Raw genomic sequence first — 25,506 nt, 5'->3', positions numbered from 1 at the left:
GGGGCTCTGATAATGAAGCCCACCAGGGCAGTCCCTTGTTTGCAGGGCTCTATTTTGATCTAGGTTGGTTTCTGGATGATACCTTCACTCTTGAAATGCAGGTCCTCTGCCTGGCCTGTGCACTAAAAAAAAGCAGTTCAAAGGCTTTCTGAGGGAATGGCTTGATTTCTTCTTTTAGCAAGGATGAAAAACATAGAAGAAGAAGGTTTCTGCTTAATGTTTTAAAGGATGGCTAGTTAGACTAAATAACCCAGCCCACTTTTGACCCAATTACAATATTTTAGCTGGTCCAAAGTAATTTAAGATGGAGGAAAAAAATATGCAAAACCTTAGTAAAAGCAGGGGGGGGGGGGGGGAGAAAATGCTGAGAATTAATCTTTTGGGCTGTTTGCCAGACTGTACAGAGAGGGCTATGTACTCTGCAGAAAACCCCACGTTTTCTTCCTTCCCACACAGGCTACTCAGCCTTGACAATTGGTGGATTGTTCTGGGCTGAGGGATGCGGAGGCAGCGGTGCAGGTACCAGCAGCACAGAGCGTGCTCCAAGGTGTGCTGAAGCAGGCTGCTGCAGGGCTCCCAGCCACAACCAGCTGTACTTTACAGCCTTCAGTAGCTCCTGAACCTGCAAAGCAGTAGATAAACATTTTTTTTACTTCTTTCTGCCCTGTTGCATGGATTCATGCACTCTTGTGCTTGAGTTATACCTAAAGGATAAATGGATAATGTTGATAGCCCACATCTGTTTTACAATGTAAATAGGAAACAAAAGTAATGGATAATCAGAGGCTATTTATGAAGAGGTTTGTTCAGGACACTGTCTAGTGCCTAACAGACATGGGGTGGGATGCGTTTGGGGGAAGCATTTTGCAGAGGATGAGGGAGACTGGGTTCTGCTGATGTATTTCCAGCTCGTGTATAGCTGGAGCTGTTTATCTGGTAGGAAAAGCTGTGCCACGTTCATCAAGGGGAAATCACTTACAGGCATGAGATAATCAATGCAAATTAACTCATCCCAGTAAAGCTGTTCATTTTATAACAGCCTCCAGCTGTAAGGAGCATGGAGCTACCAACATTTCTATTGATCTGCAGCCACGGCTGCCAGTGGGTGACTTGGGTGCATTCACATGCTTTTGTCATTCATTTCCTCCATGTTTTTAAAGGTAAATATTAGCAATAGAGCTGGGCTCTGGCTTCTCCCGTGGAATCTGGGGGACTGTAGGCATGCTACTCTTGTGCCTGAGTCTCATCTCACCTTCCATCTCCTTTAATGAAAATTTAAACTCCTTCAAGGCAAGGCTGTATCTTGATACCTGCATCTGTCATTGGCAGCACAGAGGAGCCTGTAGAAATTGTGTTAATCAAATGACACGGTAAATAATATAAGGTGTGTTTCTATATATGACAACCCTGTATTTACTTCCACACAAGTCCCGCTGTCTAAGATGTGGCTTTCAGTCTTGCAGGATCTAGGAGTGAACAAAGTTATAGTGAACTGATGAATGTGTACAAGTAAGACACAAAGTAGAAATAAATTGTTAGTTTTAAACGTGGAAGGACTTTATTACTTCCAGGGTGTCGGCTAAGGAAATGTCAAAATAAGAATGATGTGCAGTGCCAGTACAACCCAAAAGAGTGGAGAAATACTGCAGTTTCTTTGGGAAAAATGCGGTCATCAGCATGAGTGGCAGAGGGAAGCAGGAAAATCCTTGGAAATCTTGGGCAATTTACTGGGGTTTGGGAAAGGTAGGTTCTTGATAGGGAAAAATAGGTTTTAAATGAGCACTGCATAGCCCAAGGGATCACAGCAAACTCCTTTGCGTTTCTGCTGGGAGCAGCCACTGCTGATATCTCATGTGTTAGTGGCTGTACTGTGGGTCAATAAGCAGTGATTAAAAGGGAGATGCGACATATGGAAGCAGTAAAAGCCCTTTTAAGGAGCAGGGCTTGGAGATGTCACATCTGACATGAGCTCTCTAGAAGCCACAAGTTGGAAACCAGTTCCGTTTACCAACATGAGTGAACAGCCAAACAGATTTGATGCTTTTATCTCAGGCTTTAGACTGCAGAACACAGGATGTTCCTAGAATCCTCCTGGATATTCACAGCAGGGCTACTTCTCCAAATACCATTACAGGCACCTCTGAAGTTCCCCAAACCCTTGCTGCTATGAGATGAATGTTTTCCCTAGAAAACACCTCAGTGTGCAGGGAGCTGGTGCCGAATCCCTCCCACCCTGCCAACTTAGAGCTGGTTACCGGGTTGAGCTCTGCCAGGGAATGAGCACCACGTAGTCTCTGGATTCCTCTCTTAATGAACATGCACTTTTGTGTTTTATGAATGAAGTTAAATGGGAATGGATTTTCCTGTCCCTTGGGAAGACTGAAATTTCTCCCTCTCTGTATTTACCTTGCAATAGTGCCCACACCACCTCCATAGTGTGCCTGGATAATATTTCAGAAGACACTGCTACTCTGGAAAGAGTATTTTGGAAAAGGAGGCAGGGGATCTGGAACTGGAAGAGAGTTCAGGGTGCTGAGCCCCTCTATGCTGGGAGGTTGGTGCAGCCCTCGAGCTGCCTGGATGAGGCAGGAAGGGTTTATCCTGCTTGGAGGCGTTTGCAGAGCCAATGGTGGAGGAAAACAGCTGTGGAGTCTGGAGAGAAGTTTTTTGCTTTCTCACACTGGCTCCAAGATTTTTCTGGCTCCTATTTTGTATTCATTTATTATGTCTTTAACAAGTGAAAAGGGTTTTAACTCGCTCTGAGCACTGAGTGTGCAGTGGGCTGTGAGACATTGGCACAGAAAAAAGGTCTTTTCAGGCAGGATACCTGCAAACAGCAGAGCCCTGCATGCTCCTCTGACCGCAGTAGTGGCACATGCTTCTCTTTTGGTAATTCAGCTCCTAAAAGGCTTTCTTCCACTACATGAACGTGCACCTGGCTTTGAGGCTTTAATAAGGCTTAATTAGTGAATGGTATAAAATGCTGTGATTTAGCAAGCATTTTAGCTAACTTTGAAGTCACTGGCTGGCAAGATGAGGGAAGGGAATGGGATTAAGGGAAGAAACAAAGAGATGATGAAATACTTCTATTAACTGTGCTTTCAATTAACAATTTCTTTATCTCGTTTACCCAGATCCATGAGGACTGTGAGTTGAAAATTATTGAGCAGGAGAAGGAGGTGACGGTTCTACCCCCAAAAGATGCATGTAAATGCCATAAAGAAGACTTGGCAAAAGCTTTAAATGTAAGGGTTTTTACAGGTTTTTGTGAACATAGCAAGGCAGTGCATGTAATCTGACTGTGGGAAGAGACTCAGCAGCAAAACTGGTCTTTGGTTTCACAAGCAAACTCCTGGAGTGCCCAATTCCCCTGCCTTTACACGGAATGTATCCTCACATTGGCTACGTTTGAGGCTCAGTGTTTGTGCTTCACTGAAGTGAGTGGCTCTGTGAGCTGTAGGTGAAAGAGTTCAATTGTGCAGCCTGGAAAATGAGATGCTCAAAGTGCTCTGCCAGGGCTGGCAGAGGAGCCCCAGGCACAGGCTGCGCAGCTCAGCCACTTGAATTATTGGCAGCTCCTTGGTGAATGTTGTGCAAATGCACACAGCCCTTTCTCCCCTGCTTTTTGTAGCAGGTTTCATTTCAGAGGCAAAATTCATCATACAGTTTTATTATCCTAGATGACTTCTCAAAGGCTTAGTCACTCACTGAATTGTCAGATATAAATTCACCTTGCCATGCTTACCCCAAGCAAACAGTGAAGCTGTAGCCATCACCCAATTCAGCTTGAGTGCTGAAACCTGTCTGCCCTCGCAGAGCAAACAAGTGGATGTTATTCATTCTCCATTTCTGGTCTTTGAAATTTGTCAGGGTATTTTTATTTTTACTTTTTCTTTAAAAGTACAGTGAAACTAAAAATCAATTATTTCTTTGTCTATCTATTTTAAATTTCTAATTTCTCATTTATTATATGGCTACTCATATGTGGAAAGAGTTTGGGAGGTTTTTTTAAATTAACTTGTGTTTACTTTATGGGTTTCCATGATAGCTTGTGGTGAAGTTTTATAGTTTATCAAAAATAAACAGAAAAACAGTGGATAGTTTTATTTTTATAGGGATCTCTACTGAGTATGGAGCAAAGCTTTGTACTTTGCCCAGTGACTTTAAAAAAACAAACTGTTCACAACTTGTCCAGTCTACTTACAATTTTATCATATAACTAGCTTTGCATTAAGTGTTTTTCTATAACTGTTCTGCAGTCTGTAATGTTTGTTTCTGGTTTGTTTTAATTCCCCTCTAGGTAGATTTACAAACTGGACTCTCTGAGTTTTCTGTACTACAGCGCAGGTTAAAACATGGCTGGAACGAATTTTCAGTAGAGAATACAGAGCCCATATGGAAGAAATATCTAGACCAGGTAAGGATTTTCTGCACAGATTCTCATTTCCTGGCAAAACGCTGCACGGGCAAGCTTTGACGGTGCAATGAAAGGAAAAGAGAGGAAAGCTGTGTCTTTTGGTTTAAGTTTTGTCCTGCTGATGCCATCCACCTCCTGTACAGGGTGTAAGATCCAGCATCAGCCTGACCACAGGTGCTGCACCCACTCCGTTCAGGCAGAGCAGTGCTGCTGGCACAAGTGAGGAGGCTTCCTGCAGCAAAACTGCACGTCCATTCCTTTCATAGGATCGTAGAATGTCCTGAGTTGGAAGAGACCCACAATGATCATTGGACTCGATGATCCGGTGGGTCTCTTCCAACCTGGTTATTCTGTGATTCTGTGTGATTCTGTGATCGAGTCCAGCTCCCGTCCCTGCATAGGGGTTGAACTCTGATGGCCAGCTCAGCTTCACAAACTCCAGATGTAGATTTATATTCCATTTTTTTTTTTTTTACAGTTTAAAAATCCCCTCATTCTCTTGTTGCTGGCTTCTGCTTTAGTAAGTGTCATCACAAAAGAGTATGAGGATGCCGCAAGCATCACCATGGTAAGTGTTACTTCTCCTGCAATCCAAACCTTGGCTCTCTGAAGCTCACGTGCCCATACCTGTAATGCCTCTTTGTTTGCAGGCAGTGCTCATCGTGGTCACCGTGGCCTTCATCCAGGTACGTCAAACAGAGCTCAGCTCTGCTGCCGGGGCTGTCACGAGTGAGGCCGCTCCTGTAACTTGGCTTTCTTCTCCTTTCTCATTTAAAAGGAATATCGCTCGGAAAAATCTCTGGAAGAGCTTAACAAGCTGGTGCCACCTGAGTGCAACTGGTGAGGAATGCCTGGCTCAGTGGGTTTTAGCAGGATGTGGGTTATGAGGGTAGAACGGACAGGTGAGGACAATTACTTCGGGCTGTCATGCATGTAATGAGAACACGGTGCCTGGAGAAGTGGAATCGTGGCAGCATAGCTGTAAGGCACAGTGAAAGGGGATAAAATAACTGAATTTTTAAGTAGGCACCCAGAGGAATTGAATAGATCCTGAGAGATAAGTGGGTCCCAGAAACGTCCTGCTTTCCCCTGCAGCTTCTTTTCTGTGACTCACTGTGCAGGAAAAACCTCACCTGCATTTTTTTTTTGCTTTGGATAGTTTTGCCTCCAGGAGACTGTCACGAAATGGCTCGTGGAAGGAGTTGTTTGTGGGCTGGGTGTCCTCACCCACCCCTCTCCATTGTTGTACATGCTGGGCACAGACACACCAACCCAGCATTTTGGTGCAGATCAGCCACACACAAGCACAATCACACCATTGCTTGTGGAGTAATTGTGGGCTCTGTCACATACCACTTCCTTGACTGCTTTGATATTCAGTGTCACTGCTTTAGAGTAAAAGAAACGCTTCTCCTATTTATGTCTTTGCAAATCAGTTTTGTCATGGCCAGCATAAGCTGTGAGGCTCACGGAAACTGAGAGAAAACTCAGAGAAACTGCCCTGTAAAAAGCAGGTTTTCTTGTTTTCCAGACTTCATCCAGGTTTGGATCTTACAAATGCCAGTGTTTGTTCTTTATTTATTTGTGATACGACACCATAAGCATCTAACCACCTGAAATGCTGTATTTCTAGTACAATAGGTGAAATGCTAGTAGTAAATCTAGCTGTAAAAAGCTTATTTTTTGGTTAATGATCTGCATTGCGTTATTTAAAGCATGAGCCACACGAAGAAACACTATCTTGTTACTCCTATCTACTATGTAAGTATTGTTTAAGTCACTTATTGCTGAGATGCAAGTCTTCCATAACCTGTCTATCGTTTATGAATTAAAACTGTGTCCTGACTGAACGTAATAATTTTTCCTGAGCATTATGAAGGTTTTATGTTCTTATTTACTTTGGAATTTCTTCGGCACGGGTCTCTTGCTTTCCTGCCAGTCACATTCCCAAGCCTGCAGAAGGAATAAAAGCCTCACAGTCTCATTTCCATTCTTCTTTTTCCATTTGTCTAATGTAGCCTAAGGGAAGGGAAACTGCAACATCTTCTAGCACGAGAGCTTGTTCCTGGGGATATCATATACCTCTCTGTTGGCGACAGGGTTCCTGCAGACCTTAGGCTGATAGAGGTAAATACACCTATGTGTACAAGAACCTGCTTGGGAAATATTTTGACTTAACAGTGCCAGAAATGTGCCTTTTTAATTAGGTTACAGACCTGCTGGTGGATGAATCCAGTTTTACTGGAGAAGCTGAGCCTTGCAACAAGACTGACAGTGTATTACAGGAAGCTGGAGACATAACCACGCTGAGCAACATTGTTTTTATGGGGACTCTGGTGCGATACGGGAAGGGAAAAGTGAGTCCTGTCATCTTCAACCTTTTCCTCAGTGTTACTTACAGAATCTCTAGATTTTTTCATCTCTTCTTTTTTAACTCCTTTTCAGGGCATAGTTACTGGGACAGGTGAAAATTCACAGTTTGGAGAGGTGTTCAAAATGATGCAAGCTGAAGAGGTAAAGAGGTCTCTGTGTCTGTTGAAATGGTGGGTATTCTGGATGAAAGTTCACGAGCAGGAGCAGCCCCAAGAAATAATGCTCTGGGTTCATTTCTGTTCCTGCGATGAGACACTGGTGTGACCAAAGTGCCGTGTCCAAAAAAGAAGGTTATAAGGAGGATTTAGGCTTCTAATTTCAGGCTTAGGGTGTTCAGTTTGTGTCTAACCTTGTAGTCACCTAAACATAATTGTTTCTTTTTTTCTCTCTTCCCCCCACTTTTTGCTAGGCACATAAAATTTTGCTTCTGCACATGCCAAATTTGCATGGGTCAGATCTCTGGGTCAGATGAGAGTCTAGAAAGTAGAAAACTCTTGACCCATTAATTTAAGAAGTGACAGCAAAGCAGAAGTGGACATTTCTGGATAATGTGTGTGCAAAGCCTCTGGGACAGGGATGAGGGTCTAGACTTTTTATCCCTTTTCCAGAGGCTCTGCACACACATTATCCAATCCTGGACTCAGTTGCTAAGGTCCTCTTCCAATTTATCCATTATCATGGAAGAAAATAGTTTGGGTTGGAAGGGACCTTAAAGATCATCTAATAATCATCATTAATCTGTCTCTACATTGGCTCCCCAGATGTCTAGGAATATAACTCTGCTCTTCCCCTACCTTTTGCCTGTCTTGACTCTATTGAGGCAGAGACTCTTTCCCTGTGGGACGGTATATGCCCAGCAGACCCAGTTGGGAGTTTCGGATATGTAAGAACTAGAGTATATTAGGTGGCTCTAGGGACCATAGTAATGATAACCAGGACTGTGTGGATTACTTGTTCTGGGCTGACCATCATTTTCTCAGGTCTTGTAACAAGCAAAGAAAACTAACTATTCTCTGATATTTCCAGACTCCCAAAACACCTCTCCAGAAAAGCATGGACAGGCTGGGGAAGCAACTGACTCTTTTCTCCTTTGGCATAATCGGTGAGTTGAACACCATGCTTATACTTGCATGGTCAGCTGTGAAATCCCTCTGTGTTCCAGGGCCACTTTTGTCAAAAGTATTTGTTGATGTGGGTTACCTGGACTTTGGGGATTCAAGCAGATACATCTCAGAAGGAGAGATTTGTGGGGTCTCATTGCATACCTGTTTCCCAACACGAGCTAGAGCAAGTCACACTTATATGAATTTCTTGATTTTTAATGAGATGATTTTCCCTCATCAGGTTTAATAATGCTCATTGGCTGGTTACAAGGGAAGCGTCTCCTCAGCATGTTCACTATTGGAGTTAGGTGAGAACTGGAGAACACTTTTCTCTCTGATTTCTAATGAAATGTGTCCCACAGAATTCCCTGTTCAAAACAACGTCCATTTCACAAAAGGCAACTTGAGTAAGACCCTCCACAAATTCATATTGATCTTGCACTGGTGAAATTTATGTGAGCTTTACAACAGAGTTTAGCATAAAAACCAAGTTTGAGGGTATATTTAATTTTGGAAATCAGTATTTTGAAAATCTTCACTGGCTTTTCCACCTCATCCTGCTGTGAATGTCCTTTCCGATCTGTACTATGAATTCAGTGGGAGTGTAGCAACAGCAAATATTAGTCTTCGCTGGTCTTACAGGATTTACGTCTAAACATAGGAATGTACATTTTATGCAGCATAAAAAGTGTGCACAACCTCTTAATCAAACATAATAAACCCTGTGTTTTTAGTAGTATCCATAAAACCTGTCATTTGGTGTTGTCATGGTGCTAAAATCAATCCTTTGGAAAAAAAAAAAGTATTCTATGGAAATAAAAACAAAAAACCACAGACGAGGAGATTACAGAGAAGCCAAACTGGTTTGGTGCCCACCTTCCTGTCTCCAGGGGGGACATGTGGTGCCAAAGAAGCATGGATAAGCCTGAGTTTTGGAGAGCAGCCTATGGTTTTGAAAGTCCCTCTTGATTACTTTTTGTACATACCTAAAAGTGTTCAGAGTTACCCAAGAAACAACTAAGGGACAGATGCAGACTGTGTCTGGATTCTTCTAGCATAATAGGTATTGCAGGTATTAATGCTGCTCCAATTCAGGGTGCGCAGTAGAGGGACATCTTGGGAGCTAATTCATTCCTGCCCTGGCTTGTGCCCACATGTAAGAGGGGAGACAAGGGGCTGCATATGGCCAGGAGCCAGTAGCTAATGTGCGTTCTGATGCCATGGAATATTGAACTACATCCTCAGAAAGTTAAATAAATGAAATGAAATCCAGCCCTTAAATCCCTCCTTAGCCAGAAATTAATGCTTATTGGCAATGTAAAGAAGAAAAGTAATTGCTCTGTCAAAATAATCCTTCAGAAGGTTGAAGGGTTGGATAAATATCCTGCTTTTGTATTTGCAGTGTGCCAGGAGTCCCAGTGGATAGCACTGCTTGCTCTCATTCAGATATGCACGTATAAGCAGCAAAACTCACTCTGTGGAAATGTCCCTTTGATGATTTTTGTTCAGCATTTGTAGTTTAACCCCAGTGTTGAAGCTGTTATGTCTCTGCTGTCCCCAGCCTGGCGGTGGCTGCCATTCCAGAGGGCCTTCCCATCGTGGTCACAGTAACGCTGGTACTGGGTGTTCTCCGGATGGCCAAGAAAAGGGTGATTGTGAAGAAGCTGCCCATTGTAGAAACCTTAGGTAAGGCTGCAAAGAGGTTTATTACACAGTTTGGTCGTCTGCCAGGCTTCAAAATCTGAGCTGAACAGTAATGGGCTGGCCAAATGAGTCTTGGTATGATTAAAAAAATTAAATTTGGAAAATGCTTACTGGGCCAGAGCAACCCACTCAGACTTAAATATGTTCTCTACCCTGTGTTTCTCACCCTTTTCCCTTATTTTAGTGATTTTAAGACATAGAGGTACTAGGAGTGGTGCAACCCAACCCATGGCACTGGTCCACAGGGACCAGAACACCCTTGCAGGCATGCACGCCTTGCTCGGGCTGAAAGGCTTGGTTTCTCCTTCCTCCCCGTTCTGTGGGATCATCCGGTCCACTTCTTCAGTATCTGGCTTAAAAAATTCTTGCAGACCCTCTGGCTGAGTCTGGTGGCATAAACAAAACCATTTGTCTTTCCACAACCTGTGTGGCCATCTCCCTGATATCCAGAGAGTCATGGAAAATAGGGACACTGAGGACCTTGAAAAGGCATTCTGCCCACCCTCACAACTGCAGGGCAGAATGAACTGTAATGAAATTGCTCTTCCACGTCCCATTATCTTCAAATTGGCCCTTATTCCCAGGTCACTGTGTTCTAGACTTTGCTGCTCTCACTTCGGTCAGTATGGCAGTTACGTGAAGAAGACATTGTGCTGTAGTACCACTCATTAAAAAACCACGCTAAGTGCCAAGCCTGGCCCATTCAGTCACAAATATCTGCTGCGTAGCCAGATTTGTCAGCTAAAATCTGTCCTCCTGGGAAATGCTCCCATTGTTTGAACTGCCCTTGTTTGTTCTGCAGTTGAGAAATCTTATCGCCCTTCTTTTATTGTACCTGCCCTGGCCCAGGACATCTGACATGGCCTTATCTCGTGAAGAATTTCGCTCTGGTAGGGCTGCACCTAGATAGGTGTAACCACCAGATGCCCGGCCACTCAGCAGTGTAGGCACTGTGAGCACAGCAAAACCTGTACCTTCCCATAAACTAATGGGATCATGTCTGTTAAAATTCAGAAAAGAAGAAAAATAATCCTTCTTCTTCATCTGATTCTTTAATTGTCAGTGCCTGAAAAGGAAATATTGCAGGCAATAGATTTGCTCTGGGCTAATTCTTCCAAACTGCAGTTAATTTAATTGCAGCCCAATCTGCTTTATTCTCTCCAGGCTTTTACCTGCTGGTCATCATGCTCGTGGGGTCTGTGCCTATGCAGCAAGGTCATCTCCAGAGACGGGACATATCTAGACTTAGAAGGGAGATGGAGTCTTGATTCTTTTTGCATTAGTCGTTTTTCCCTTCTTTCAGAGTGGAAGCCAGTCTGAATTTGGCAACTCAGCTAATCTACTTCTTTGCTGCATTGTGGTCTAAATGGGCCCTAGAAGAAATAAGCTTTACTGATGCAGTGTTGTCACAAGGCAGAGCACAAGCAGGGAAGCTTTTGCTCTTGGCTGTGGATTTTTACTTATTTTTTTGTAACAGTTTTTAACACATCTAACCTCACAGTCCCTTGGACAGGCAGGGAAAGGCTATTGTCCTTGATTCAGAGAAGTGAGGGTTAAACAGCCCATCTGAAGAAGCATGTGGCAGAGTGGGAATCTGATATGTCTTTTCAGAATATAACAGCTGTTCAGCTGTGTGGTATTGCAGCTTGGAAACATTGATCAACTCCCTGGAGATCAGTGTCTTCTCCGACTGCCCACAGTATGCTGCTGAAGACAACGTGGCCCTCTTCAGATGTCTCCTACCATATCTTGCATCCAAATTATGTGCACAATGCCCTGATGTATACTCAAATACTTTCCTTATAACACCCTTCTAGGAAACTCATCTATTCCTTGCTATTTTCTTCCATTTCTCACTGGTGCAGTTTAAGTAACATAACGGAAACACTTCCTCCCCCTCCTGAATCCCACTGAGCAGCTGCATTATTTATTAATTCTGATTAAAAACTTTCCTGCATCAGGTTGCTGCAACGTCATCTGCTCAGATAAGACGGGCACTCTGACAGCCAACGAGATGACGGTAACTCGGCTTGTGACCTCTGATGGATTTCAAGCAGAGGTATGGCTGAGGTGGTAGTACCCACTTTCTTGTTCAAGTCCAGCAGAGCCAACTTGCTTTTAGTTCACTGAGGCCCGAATGAGGGAGGCCGAGTGAGTCCCAAGCCGAGCAGTTGCTTGCCCATAACTGGTTCCATTAAAGAGAAGGGACTTTTATGGTGCTAGAGACAGGCAGAGGTGGGGCTGAGTATACAAAAGGTGCTCAGATGCCGTACACAAAGATGTTCATTGACATCACTTGCTGTTCTCTGCAATTATTGTAAATATAGAAACCTTCCACAGGCCCTTGTGGGTCCATCTTCTGCATGATTATTTATTATGTGAGTGACTTGATCCTTCTGCTTGGTTCATTTATCTGTGTACAAAGTGGGTGAAAAATGCTGGCATACAAAATATAAGACAGCAAAGAAACAGGCAAATCTCTAGAAGGGTAAAACCAGCGAACTCGCTGCTGCCATAGGGCTGGATCTCTCTCAATTGAGCTGCAAGAGAGTTCTGACCTCATGGTGAACAAGTTCTGCACAAGAAAAGATGATTCTTTCTGTACCTTTACAGCTACTGTAATATTATACTTCTGTTATCTGCCACCTTTCCTATAAGCATTGCTTTGTATTAGAAAGAATAATCACAGGAAGCTTTTAAAATCTGAAATTTGCTACAGTGCACCTTGCTGCAGTATGGTCTGTCCTGGCACTGGGTAATTTACTCTTTTTGTCTCTCCATTCTTCAGGTCAGTGGGGTGGGATACAATGGAGAAGGAAACGTTTATCTTCTGCCTTCAAAGGAGATTCTTAAAGAATTTTCCAATGTCTCAGTTGGGAAACTAGTAGAGGTAAGTATAAATTATCAACCAGTTTGTCCTATTTATATTAAGTCTTCAATTGCAGAGATCGCTTTGAGTAATGAGTGTGGAAAAACAAAACAAACCAAAACCCAAGCACGTTTGTAACCTAAACTGCATTGTCTTGCTAAAGCATTCCTATGGAAAGACTCTGAGCAATTGTGATATGATACCTGAGGCTTATGAGTGAAAAGTAGCAACCTTAAGACATATAAAGAAAGACCAGAGTCATTAGCTTAAAGTGTCAATGATATTCTGGATAAAAATACAGTAAGGAGAAATTGATTAATTTTACCACATTCAGGTTTTTTATGTGGACTGATTCTAGACTTCAGCTAGCTCTGTAGTCAATTAATACATGTGCTGTGATGGTCTCTGGGTTTCATATAAGCATTAAATAATTTTTTTCATTTTCAACTGTAGGCTAAAATAGAGCATTTCAGTAGTGAAATGACCTAAGCTGGTACCTCAAGTGGAGATTAGGTCTTATTTTATCTTTATTGCACGTTACAATAGTAGCAGAGACTGAGTTTTCATTTTCATTATTTATAAAGCTTGTTAGATATAGATTATATTATGCTTGATGTTAATTTATCCAAATTGTAACATTTTAGCAAAATATTGGTGTGTCCTGTGAATTAAATGGGTTTAGAAAGTACAAGAACTGATCTTAAGGGACGCTGGTATACAGAATAGCACATCTTTTGGGATGTGGCTGCTTTCATTCTCCAGTCTTTCAGTATTTCATTTAAAGAATTGAAAAAACTATGAAATTAAGTTATGAAAGAAAATATACACATAAATATGTCCCTTTCTCTAGGCTGGCTGTGTAGTCAATAATGCCATTATCAGGAAAAACAGTGTGATGGGACAGCCCACAGAAGGAGCTCTCATTGCTCTTGCAATGAAGGTAAGGTTGATAAGATTTAAAATTTTCCGTTTTTTTTTTTTTAAAAAAAAAGGAGCTGGAATTGCTCTATCTGACAGCAGTGATTAGACTGTCTTTAAAGGCCACAAACTGGTTTTAGTATCTTCTCCCCAGGGTCGTAGATGTACACCCATCCCATATAAACCTCTCATCATGTACAGATACCTTCCCTAAGCTTCTGTACTAAGAGTGATAATTGTTTTGCGTGGTTAATGTGAACAATTATGCTGCTTAATGGATTTCTTTCAGGCTCAGACTGGACCTACCTGTTAATGTTTTGTGTATATAACAATTAATAGTTCATGAGGAATACAAGAGAGCGAGAAATGAGAAAGAACAGGGTAGACTAGAAAGCATGGCAGAAGGTCATCCTTGATTTGGGTCATCTCCTAGCTTTTACAGCTTCTCTAGTCATGATTACGTAAAACAAGATTTTTCTTTAATAAATATTGTATTCGTACTCATAGGCTGATGACTGTAAAACACCTCAAGATATCACCTAACCAGTGTCACACAGCCTGGTGTCTACAGACCTCATGTGGGCTGTAAAGCACAGGAGGTGCCTGATGAAATGATGCACATGCAAACATCTGTTATTACCTCACATTTTTAAAGCTTGTAATGCTAACAGTGAAACCGTGTTTTTTTCTTTTATGGAACAATGACGTTTTATTTCCCTAAATGCTAAATTAAAATCTTCCTTCTGCTCTGCCATTCAGTAGCCAAGCAGTAGCAGAATACAGGGAGGGCTGTCTCTTCTATTTTCTTTTAATTGTTTTAGTTTGGGGGGAGCTGGGGGAGAAAGAGAGAGTGGAAGCTATTTTTGATCACTACTTCTCCCACAGCATTGTGCATGCTGCTAAAGCCGGCGTGTATTGGTTTGAAGTGTCATGCTTCATAGCTGAAGGGTCTTCTTGTGGTGAATTGCTTTTTGAGTTTAACTCATCAGGAAATAATTTGAAACCACATCCACAATTGACCATTCAGTTATTTGCAATTTTCCATTTCTTCCAAGGGTAGCTGGGAAATAACCTAAGCGGGGGAGGCTGAGCTGGGCTGGAAGAAACCTGCTCTGCCTATTGCTTTGCTGTAGGTTTAAGGAAAAGACTTGAGCTTCCTTTGACTCAAAGCCCCACCAAGACAACAGTGCAGCTCCCTAGTCCTTGTAAAAATGAACAGGGAGCAAGCTTCAAACTCCAGTTTAATTTGTCATATCGGGCACTAAACAGAAAAGATGAGCTTGAAATATGAGTTTTAATTTCCCCATGCTTTCACTTGAGCTCTGTGGTACACGACTGCATGGAAGTACATGGTCAACAGCCAATGTTTGTAAGACAGAAAATATATCTGTAAGCTTTGTTATTGTTCATTATTACAGTGCTCTTTTGTTTTACCTTTCTTTAGATGGAATTAGCTGATATAAAAGATATTTATGTAAGAAAGAAGGAAATTCCCTTTAGCTCTGAACAAAAGTGGATGGCTGTGAAATGCACGCTGAAAAATCAGGTAAAGCAAACAGTAGTGTTGACTGGTTTCATCTTTCTAATTGTGCACCTCAACAATGGGCATGAAATGGTATCTCTTTAGCAAATAATGTTTTCAGAAGTTAACTACGTAAGCAGAAAAAATGGAACAAACCTCAAAATTCCCAACTTGGGTGTAATTTTAGCTTGTAAAGGTGTGCTTGAATGGGAGAAGATAATACTTGTAAAATAGTGGTTTGAGCAGAAAACAAAAGCTTTTCAGAGATAACTGACAGGGGAAGAGAGATACAATATTTGGAAGAAAATGGAGGCCGTTTTTCCCTTACCAGGTTAAGGAGCTCATTTTGGTTGATATAGCACTCTAATTTAAAAACTTGCCAACCATTCTGTCTGTGATGGCTGAACATGAAATACGGCTAGAGCAAAAATATCGCATCCTATAAACAACACATGCACCTGGGCACTTTACAAAACAGGTAAAAAAGCAAACAAAAGATCTTTAAAGCATAAAGCCTTACGGATTATTAGTATTTTTAAAATGTCCTCTTCTCTTTTTTTTTTTTTTTGGATAAAGTATGTTATCTCCTTACTTTAAAGGATCAGGAAGATATTTACTTTATGAAAGGAGCATTTGAAGAAGTTATTCGATATTGCACTCAGTATAACAGCGGTGGCATCTCGTTATCACTCACACCCCAGCAGAAAGCCTACTACCAGCAGGAAGAAAAACGAATGGGCTCCTCGGGTCTACGGGGTCAGTCATTACTGCCTATGTCCCTTAAGCTCACAGGTTATCATACCCTAATATTTTCCTGCTCTGCTTTGGCCAGGATGGACACAGGCTCAATGCTCGGTGTCGCTTGCATGATCTCTTCATAATACTTGCGAGAGTTTGCCAAGGGCCTCGTCTCAGATCTGCTGATTCCTTGCTTTCCACTAATCTTTTTCTTGTGGGGTTTAAATTAGTGAGATTGAAAGGAGCTGAAAATAAACACTGTAAATGGTGAATGTTTTTCCTCCACGGAGCGTTGTGATTGCCTGGGATACAGTCTGAACGCTGCATTGAAAACCTTCACGCTGAATCCAATCTAAGTGCCGCTCTGCCAAGTGTTGCTTTTAAAGAAGTTGTTTCATAGAGCAACAAAAAGCAGATTTGAAAGAGGTTCAAAACATGGATTTGGGCACCAAGATTTTTGTTTGAAGTTTGGTTCAATCCTTTATTAGTACCAAATCTAACGATCTTGATCTCCTTTTGGTCCTGACTGCATGTCAGTGCACAGCCCACAGGAGTTATTATACGCGTGTCATTTCCTTCACCGCTAGAAACATCCTTTCAGAAACATCTTAGATCTCACGTAGTAACAAAGACATTGTTTCTTGTGTGTGTTCCCAAGATGTAGGAAGATGAGAACAAGTCTTGGCAGCTGGGTCTGGAAAATGGTATAGTTAATATACATATTCTCCAGCTCTGTGTCTTGTGGTTAGTAACTCATGTACGGAGCTTGCTTTACAATATCTGAATCATCCGCTGTTGTGAATGGAAATTACTCTTCTGAAGAAAAGCAATTAGCTCGGGCAGCTGTGCGCTTGTGATTCAATCATCAAAGCAACACTGACATGAACTCCTGGAAAAATATCCCTGGGTGATTTAGAAATGATTGTATGATACGGTTAGTAACCCAGAACAGAAACAAAATGTTCAGAACCTTGATGTTTACACAATTGAAGTTTCACTCGTTTAACTGAATTTACATTTCACATTTTTAGATTAAAAAAAATGTTTAAGATTTTACAAGAGCGCTATTGTTTAATCCAGTAGTTTTATAGTGTCTGGTCCAACATTGGACTGTCCTAATTTAATCCATCTGCTTTTAGGCAAGTCATGCTAGACAGGTTTAAGTTAGAAATAAATCTTAAAAGAAACATGAAACAGAAATGCTCTGATTCAGATAAACTGTTGTTATTTGAGTGGGAAAAAAGTCTGTGTCTATACAAGATCTGAATATAGCGAATAATGATCTGGGTTTAATTACTTTTTCTGCTGGAAGTACAGCAAGTTAAGATTTTCTCTATCTCTACATGGTTATTTTGATGTATGGAAACATGTTATTAATAATTTCATCTTGTCTTCTTTCTTCCCCCTCTGTTTCTAGTACTTGCTTTGGCTTCAGGTCCAGAACTTGGCAAACTAACATTTTTAGGTCTGGTTGGAATAATTGATCCCCCGAGGGCTGGAGTGAAAGAAGCTGTTCAAGTCCTTTCTGAGTCTGGTGTATCAGTAAAGATGATCACTGGAGATGCCCTGGAAACTGCTGTGGCTATAGGTAGCAAACTTATCTTCTCTCCTGTGGGTCTATATTATGTCTGTCAGATCAGTTACATGTTATGCCACTTAATAATCAATTTGATTATTCTTTTTGTGTGTGCAACAGAGGCTTTAAATGCCATTAACCGAGTTCTTGCTTTTCCATTGAAACAAATCATATTAAATGAAGTGATAGAGCAGCTATGAACAATTGGCCAAATTCCAGCAGCTTAATTCCACTATTTTAGCACCAGAAATGGCAAAATCTGAGTGTAAGATCCTTAAATGAGACAGATGGCATTGCTTGGATTATAGACTCTACTAAAGTTTGGAGTGCGAGTATCTCCATGGATACAGTCTGCCCAGGGAGGAGGTTGACTCGCCTTCCCTGGAGGTGTTTAAGGTGCGGGTGGATGAGGTACTGAGGGGCATGATTTAGAGACTGGTGGGAACAGTTGGACTCGATGATCTGGTGGGTCTCTTCCAACCTGGTGATTCTATGATTCCGTGCTTCCCATTTTTGCCGTTTGCCATTAGAAATACACAGAGCAATCAGCAGAGAGAGAAGAGACAGATTTAGTATCAGCACTAGCTCTAGGAGTTCTATTGCTTCCACAACTCCAGCTGGAGCATCTGACAGGGTGACCAGCCCAGCTCAGAACCAGAGAGCTGAGTCCCCTGTCAGATGCTCCAGGTTCAGGTATATTTTCCAGTAAATTCTTTTATTGCTGCCTCTGGTTTTTGAGTTATGAAATAGTTGGGGTTTTTTTCCAGAGCTGATGGACAGATCTCATTTTGGGTTTTTCTTTGCAGGACAGAATATTGGTCTCTGCAATGGGAAGCTGAAAGCCATGTCTGGTGAAGAGCTAGACCAACTGTCAGATGCAGAGCTATCATCCACTGTCAAAAATGTAATGGTTTTGATTAAAAAAACAAGGCCTATTTCCAATAGCATCCATCTAAAACAATATTGTATTTTTTGTTTTTCAGGTTTCCATTTTCTTCAGAACAAGTCCAAAGCACAAAGTAAAAATCATAAAGGTACTAAGAGTCTCTCAAATCCATTTTATGCCTCACAAAAGCAAGGTCATAGAATCATAGAATCACCAGGTTGGAAAAGACCCATGGGATGAAAAGAGGGAGGGTCAGTTCTCTAGACCACCTGCTTTTCCAAGGCAGGATCAGCTCAAACTAAAGTATCATAAGACACAAATTAGGGCACTGGCAATATTTACACTGAAGGTATTAGTGTTTCTCTTGCAGATCTTGCCTGGATAATTTGAAAGACATTAGTGAGATATTACCAAGTATTATATCACAACAATATCTGAGGACTTTCCTCTCTTCTTCTAACTGCTTTTACAGTTGTGAGGTTCTCTATACTCCTGAAAATCCAGTCTCTTAATTCTTGGTCTGGGTTTTGTCCTCAGTGGGCTGCTGAGTCTGCTTTACTCTCAAAGTCACACAGCACTTCTGCTCTTTCAATATTATGTGTAAATTCTGTGACTGCTAATAGGACTTGCTTGCCTTCTCCTGGCTTCAGAGCCTCTCATCTCTTCATTCTCACAGGCTTTGCAGAGGGGTGGTGCTGTTGTGTCGATGACAGGAGATGGTGTTAATGACGCCGTGGCCCTTAAATCTGCTGATATTGGGATTGCAATGGGACAAGCTGGCACAGATGTCAGCAAAGAGGCAGCCAACATGATTCTCGTGGATGATGACTTCTCAACAGTAATGTATGCTTTGCAACTTCCTTGCTATCAGACACTTTCTTACTTCAGATATTTTCTGGCTATCCATTGCAATGAGCGTGTTGTGTGACTAGCCCTGGAAATAATGCAAGACGCAGCACGTGTAAGTCAACAGGCAGTAAGTGGAGATACCTAGAGTGGGTCTGGCTCATTTGAACTTGCATATACAGCAATGACTTTTTTTCAAGTGATGGTGACAAAAGCTACCTTTCATCTAAAAGCACTGCATTCTCATTGCTGTAGCTAACTGGGGATTTGAAAGTGCCTTGAAGTCTCGGTAGACCGTAACTTGTGCTCTGTCTCATCCAGGAAGCTCAGAGGAAAGACATAATTTGCAGTGCTCTGTTGCTTCATAACAACATAAAGAATAGGCAGCATAGAGTGAGGATATAAATAGTTCACATGCCTGATTTATGAACTAAGACCTGGCTGTATAAACCAGGCTTTTCAGATCTACTAATCTTGATAATGTCATTTTAACTGAGAAGATGCATTGATGGTCTCCTCGAGCTGGAGTCTGAATTTCAACTGAAATAAGTGCTAGAGAAGACAATTTGTCTTTTAAGTGCTACAGGGAGCTCAGTGTAAAGTAATGTGACTACTAGTCATTTAATAAACTCTCCTTTCCCTTCCAGGAATGCAATAGAAGAGGGAAAGGGAATATTTTACAACATAAAAAATTTTGTCCGGTTCCAGCTGAGCACGTAAGTTCCTGTTTGCTTCAATTCCAGTGAAAGCACTTCTGGGGTGAGGCCATGCAGCGTAATGTTCCTCTGTGCCTTGCAGGAGCATTTCAGCTTTGAGCCTAATTACTCTGTCAACAGTGCTCAACCTACCAAATCCACTCAATGCTATGCAGATCTTATGGATCAACATCATCATGGACGGGCCACCAGCCCAGAGGTATGGAAGAGCTAAATCAGCAAAATACTCTTCATTTTAGATTTTCTGACTTTGGCTTAAGACCATAAGCAGTTATGATTTCTTATCAATGTGCCAATCACTTGGTGGTTAGATAAGACAAGTTTTAAGTTATACTTATGTTCCCTCCTGGTCCCTCCAAAAGCATTTACTACGGGTTTCTTGAGGTTTTACATATTCCTGTTTTATCATGGAATCACTTTAACTATTCTTTTGGACTAGGAATGGTCTCTTGTCCTGAGTGCATCACCTGCTAGCAGCTCTGCAGGTCTGATTGACAAGGGAATACTAGGCTAGAAGGGGGTATATGCCACAAAATTAGAATACGTAGGAACCTCATCCACCTCTGATTACAACTACTGCTAATTACAATTACTACTTCCACAATATGGGAGAGATGTTGGCCACAACCTCACAGCTAGCTCTCCCTCTGGGATACTGGTGTGATGTACCACGGTAACCTTATATATCGTTTTAGCAGCTTATTATGCAAAAAGAGATGTTTGGAGTACAACAGAGAACTTCGGAGCCTTATGTAGCCCTGCTAGAAGGCTAGTGCTGTATTTCAATGAATTTCATCCTCCTGATCCATCGTGGTTTATAAGCAGCATTGTTTCTGGACAATACGCATTATCTAAACATGTTCCTCTGCTTCTCTTTGAGGCAGCTTGGGAGTTGAACCTGTTGATAGGGACACTATCAAACAGCCACCCCGACGTATCACAGATACCATACTCAGCAAATCGTTGATCCTGAAAATCTTCATGTCAGCTATAATTATTATCAGTGGAACCCTCTTTGTCTTCTGGAAGGAGGTGAGAAAAATCTGCAACCGTGTCTTGTTTTCATCAGGGTGGAGAACAAAGTGAAGGGCAATTTCGGAAGTACATGTGAAGGGCTTTCTGAAACGCATCCAGTGGGGAAGGATCAGTGCAGGCAGCAGGTTGGGAAACCAGGGTCAGCTCCTAGCTTCACTTCTGCCTCTCTCTGTTGCTTCTAGTTTAGAGCTTCCTACCTAGAATGCAAAACCTATTACTTGATATGATATCAATGCTTTAAGGTACTTTTCACCTCTAGATTTCCATGTAAGTAGAAATGCCAAATACTATGGATTGCTGCTAGTAAACAGTGACTGTTACTATAACAGTTTAAGCTAGAATAGTCTACTTAAATTCCACATCAGTTTAAGAATTTAAAACACAGCTGATAAGATCATAAACTCAAGTTACTAGAGAGAAATTAATGCTATCTGTAATGGTTATAACCAGATTTATTCCTATTTTACTATCCTTTGAACTGACTGACGTCAATAAAGGGAAAATTTAATTCATATGTTGAACTGAAATATTTTTGTAAGGCTTAACTAACCCCTGAATTTTAATTTGTGCTTTCAGAACCCAAAAAGTGGCATAACTCCTCGAACCACAACAATGACTTTTACCTGTTTTGTGTTTTTTGACCTCTTCAATGCCCTGACGTGTCGCTCTCAGGTGAGAACGCTCTGTCAGCAAAACACTAACATAAACACCACAATACAAGTATTTTGCATAGGAAGGGGGTTTTTAAGTGTCATTTAAAGCAGTGCAATTTTTATCATTTTATTTATGAAGTTAACAACCATAGTTCAACTGTAACTACATTTTCAACTATGTAGCTCTGAGTTAATATTTATGTAACTTCAAAGAGAAATGGAGCATACATACAAAGAAACCAACAGGACAGTGGGAAATGTTACATGTATTTTTTTTTCCCCTTCTCTAGACAAAGCTAATATTTGAAATAGGCTTTTTTCGAAACCGCATGTTCTTGTACTCCGTGCTTGGGTCTTTTTTGGGACAGCTTGCTGTTATATACATCCCTCCATTACAAAAAGTCTTCCAGACGGAGAACTTGAGAGTGATAGGTAAGTTGCAAAATAAGTAATGTGGTTTGTACGTTTGGTTTTTTTGTTGGTTTTTTTTTCCTTTAAAGCTACTTTTAAAAAGCAGATGAGATTTCCAAATTGTTACATGATAGCTCCCACAGATTGCAGGCAGGGGAACTCAATCAACAGCTCATATACCTATATACATAAACAGTAGTGATACACTAACAGTAGTTTTATTTAATTATATCATCCCAGCCTAGGTTTTGAATTTTGATTTGCTGCACGTAAATGCAGACATGCCAAGACTTCCCACAAGCTCCGTGTGATGACACTTCTTTACAGAAATCTATCTAGAATCATTATGCAGTCAATCCGTTCTGAAAAAGCAGGGTGAATGTTTCCTAGCTGAAATGCAATGCGTGTTTTACCATTTGAATCAGTCTATGCAAACTCTCCCACACTACATCGCGTTACATCTACATTAGGAATGTTGTTAGAAGCAGGGTTCAATGACCCCAAATGATTAACGTAGAAGTTTCAACCCATCAAAGTGGACTACACCAACTCTGGGTATTCCTTGTCCATCACATCCACTTCTCTAATTCTACAGCTAGCAAAATCATAGCTAGGACAGACATCTACAGTTACACGAGTACAAATAGCTACAGCAGGAAGGCCCTTAACTGGGGATTCTGGCCCAGCACAAAACCCAGCTGCCCACCATGGTCATCTCTACTCTTTTTCCTCTTGGCAGACCTGCTGTTTCTCACTGGACTGGCTTCCTCAGTTTTCATTGTGTCTGAGCTCGTCAAACTCTGTGAAAAACGCTGCTGTCGACCAAACCACAGAAAGGGATGATGTACCTGATGCAAACTTCCTCTAAAGACATTCTTGGAACAGAGCTGTGATGTTGGATAATTCAAACACACCATTTTCTGATGCTGCAGCTGACATCCTTCCTGAAGATAGTCAAGTGAATCTGTACCAACAATTCTTCCTACTCCAGTGTCTGTTCCACCTACACACTCTATCTTGGCTGTTTGAGCTGTCTACAGAAACCTCCAGCGCTGATCCTGTTTTAAACCAAGATCAGGTATATTTTTATAACATTGATCCATGTGTCAAGAACACTGTGATAGCCCTAGACAAAAGAACAGTCTCACACCTGTACAGAAAAATCTATTATGCATAAACTGAAATTTTATTTATTTAAATCAAAATCATTTTTATTAATAAAAATCTACATTTTAAAATGTTAATAACAAGTATCTGGATGAGACTGTTGATTTAACCCCATGCTTTGGGGAAGAATGGAAAAAGATATGCCTTCTGTTGCACTTCTTTTCCTATAGTCAACCTCTAGTGTTTCCAGATTCCCAGATACCTAGTCTAGACTTTCAAGAAAACTGTGGGGAGATGTCAAACAAAAAGCAGAGAGCTAAAGTGCCAGCCCCCAGCTGTCAGCTTTTGCCAAACACTGTAGTGATTTTTTTTGTACCTATCTGACTAATGGAAGTGAAGCAGAAGGCTTATCTGATGCACAGTAGTGGATGGATTTAATGGGGAAAGGACTCACTTTCACAAGCACATGAGAATAAAGATGACTCACAAATTTAACAGGGATGTTAAGCTTTGCAGTTGGACCAACAGGTGCATAAAATGAGTGAGAGATGTTTAGGTCATAGCTAAGCCCACCGCTGACAAGGGCTTTCTGGACATTTTTAGATGCATGAACACGAAGCACAGACTGCTTAATCATTACGTTAAGAAAGAAAAACACAAACCCTGCTGAGTCTCTTCCAAGCCAATCTTTTACATTTAAAGAACAATTTTGAATAATCCCATCTGCTGGTTTGAACCATGTTCTAGTGAATAATGCTTCACTGATACATTTGCTGCAAGTGCCACCATGTCAGTTTTCTTTGCACCCCAGCCTTTAACACCTTCACTTCAAAGTGAAGATTAAGACTCTCAGATACGAACTTGTCAAAAAACACAATTTCAAAGTGCTTTGCTGATTTTCACAAGGTGATGTTTAAACAGGATTACATTTGGATTCATAGCCTAGAAAAGAATTAGTACAGCTGGTTCTATTTTAAAATCTAAGGAAACTTAGCCACTAAAATATTTTCGGTGAGTAGTAGCTTTCTGCAGTTCACCCTGCCCAGATATAGTCTACAAAGGTGTCCAAAGGTGTCTGCTCATTTTTCTTTTTTTTAAATCCTTGCAAATGCTTTCAGTCTTCAAGTAAAAGTCTCTGCCTTGTAGTGGAAGGAAAAGAAAATCTAGCTGTTTATTTTATGTGTAACTACAGAAATTCAGCTATGTCTCATTCCTGTACACCATCAAGTATTCAGTACACTTAGTGTCTAAGTGAAGAATACCTGAGACTTATGGTAGGAGTTTGAAAATGTTGAAACAAAAGCCAACATCACCACAATTACTGAGAAAGCATCATGTACATATATGTTGTTTATATAGCACTCCCTACTTTGTACCATTTCAAATTCTTATTAAAATATACAGAGAGGAAAAGCATCAGTGTAACTATTTTAATGCTTACATTTTTTTCTATGCACTACAAGCTTGGTATACTATCTGGTTTATTAAGCAAATACAAGATAAAAGAACATTAGCTCAGGCCTTTCACAGCAGGCTCTGTACTGGAACAAATAGCATATATGCCCCAATTATTGGTTCAGGTAGCATACAAAATGCACAGTTGAGTCCTTAGATGTCTGGCTGGAGTGATTTCTTCATGCTTTCGTTTCAAGGCTACATTAATATTTTTTAATTTATTTTTTTAAATGGGATTTATATTAAGGCACAAGTGCGGATTATTCAGAATATTCAAATCTCTCTCTCCCTGTGAAAAACACCAGGTGAAAAAAAAAATCACTTACAAGAAAATGCTAAGGGCAATAATTTGAAGGAAGGCCACAGGATCAGGAATCACAGTAATTTTACAAAATGTTACAGCACATCTTTTGCTCTAAGCTGCACGGAAGATGAACTCACGCTAGGAGTAAGGAGATGTGATACAGTCCTCCTTCTTAGGAGGAGAAAGACAAACACTCATACATACTAATAGCCAAATACAATTTGCTGAGTTAGAAATGACAGTTCCTGGCAGAAATTAGGCTTATTTTTGACAAGTTAATTACACATAGAATTAGCAGGGTCAAACAAATACCGATAGGATTCAAGTAGAAAAAGCCCTGAGTATAAGAGGTCTGACAAAACTGATGCTGACTGTTGAACAGCCAACAAAACAGGGCAAAACCCCCAACCCACCAGTTACATTTCACAATGTGGGCATCTTTTTCCATATACAGTCATGATTAATTGTGTGGAAATGAAGTGTATAGAAGTTTTCCTTAAACTTGTTACAGACATAACCCTGATTATTTTTTTTAGCAAGGTATCTGCAGATACCACTCCCAATTAAATGTGAATTGCTCTTACTTAATTCTTTTTGCAGCCTGATCTTTTACTCTAGTCTTAAGTGAGTACCTTCCCTAGAGAATTTCTGCTGGAGGTATGACCCAGTCTTAGGATAAATATGGCTGAGTGACCCCTGATGTTTCTATCTATTAGGTTTAAAAAGCAGTAAGCAAAATTTTGCAGAAACCTCTTAAGTGAAATACACTAAGCTGTTATAAAAATGGATACTGTATCCTTAGCATCCTGTAAATCTTGCAACCCATAGAGACAATGGCTGAAAATCTGACTTAAAAACCACAAAATACAATGT

The 25,506-nt window shown here is 41.0% G+C and overlaps 1 protein-coding gene across 3 annotated transcripts in view; it reads left to right on the top strand.

Annotated features, from left to right (window-relative positions):
• Positions 1–25,213, top strand: part of ATP2C2 (ATPase secretory pathway Ca2+ transporting 2) — a 31,904-nt gene extending 6,691 nt beyond the window's left edge. For all 3 annotated transcript variants that reach the window (XM_069868625.1, XM_069868628.1, XM_069868627.1), the window contains 26 exons: positions 3,135–3,245; positions 4,301–4,417; positions 4,896–4,985; positions 5,068–5,103; positions 5,196–5,257; positions 6,436–6,544; positions 6,625–6,774; positions 6,863–6,931; positions 7,817–7,892; positions 8,135–8,201; positions 9,455–9,579; positions 11,559–11,656; positions 12,386–12,487; positions 13,317–13,406; positions 14,829–14,930; positions 15,506–15,662; positions 17,062–17,232; positions 18,027–18,124; positions 18,204–18,254; positions 18,783–18,949; positions 19,600–19,668; positions 19,751–19,867; positions 20,553–20,700; positions 21,280–21,375; positions 21,647–21,788; positions 22,507–25,213. In XM_069868625.1, the coding sequence (XP_069724726.1) occupies positions 3,135–3,245; positions 4,301–4,417; positions 4,896–4,985; positions 5,068–5,103; positions 5,196–5,257; positions 6,436–6,544; positions 6,625–6,774; positions 6,863–6,931; positions 7,817–7,892; positions 8,135–8,201; positions 9,455–9,579; positions 11,559–11,656; positions 12,386–12,487; positions 13,317–13,406; positions 14,829–14,930; positions 15,506–15,662; positions 17,062–17,232; positions 18,027–18,124; positions 18,204–18,254; positions 18,783–18,949; positions 19,600–19,668; positions 19,751–19,867; positions 20,553–20,700; positions 21,280–21,375; positions 21,647–21,788; positions 22,507–22,610 (2,724 nt within the window). In that variant the 3' untranslated portion in view covers positions 22,611–25,213. The remainder of the gene's footprint in view (positions 1–3,134; positions 3,246–4,300; positions 4,418–4,895; positions 4,986–5,067; positions 5,104–5,195; positions 5,258–6,435; positions 6,545–6,624; positions 6,775–6,862; positions 6,932–7,816; positions 7,893–8,134; positions 8,202–9,454; positions 9,580–11,558; positions 11,657–12,385; positions 12,488–13,316; positions 13,407–14,828; positions 14,931–15,505; positions 15,663–17,061; positions 17,233–18,026; positions 18,125–18,203; positions 18,255–18,782; positions 18,950–19,599; positions 19,669–19,750; positions 19,868–20,552; positions 20,701–21,279; positions 21,376–21,646; positions 21,789–22,506) is intronic.
• The last annotated feature ends 293 nt before the right edge of the window (positions 25,214–25,506 follow it).

The sequence above is a fragment of the Phaenicophaeus curvirostris genome, chromosome 14 (genome assembly GCF_032191515.1).
Source record: "Phaenicophaeus curvirostris isolate KB17595 chromosome 14, BPBGC_Pcur_1.0, whole genome shotgun sequence".
Taxonomy (NCBI): Eukaryota; Metazoa; Chordata; class Aves; order Cuculiformes; family Cuculidae; genus Phaenicophaeus; species Phaenicophaeus curvirostris.
The sequence above is the reverse complement of the archived record's forward strand: the minus strand, read 5'-3'. Positions and strand labels throughout refer to the sequence as shown.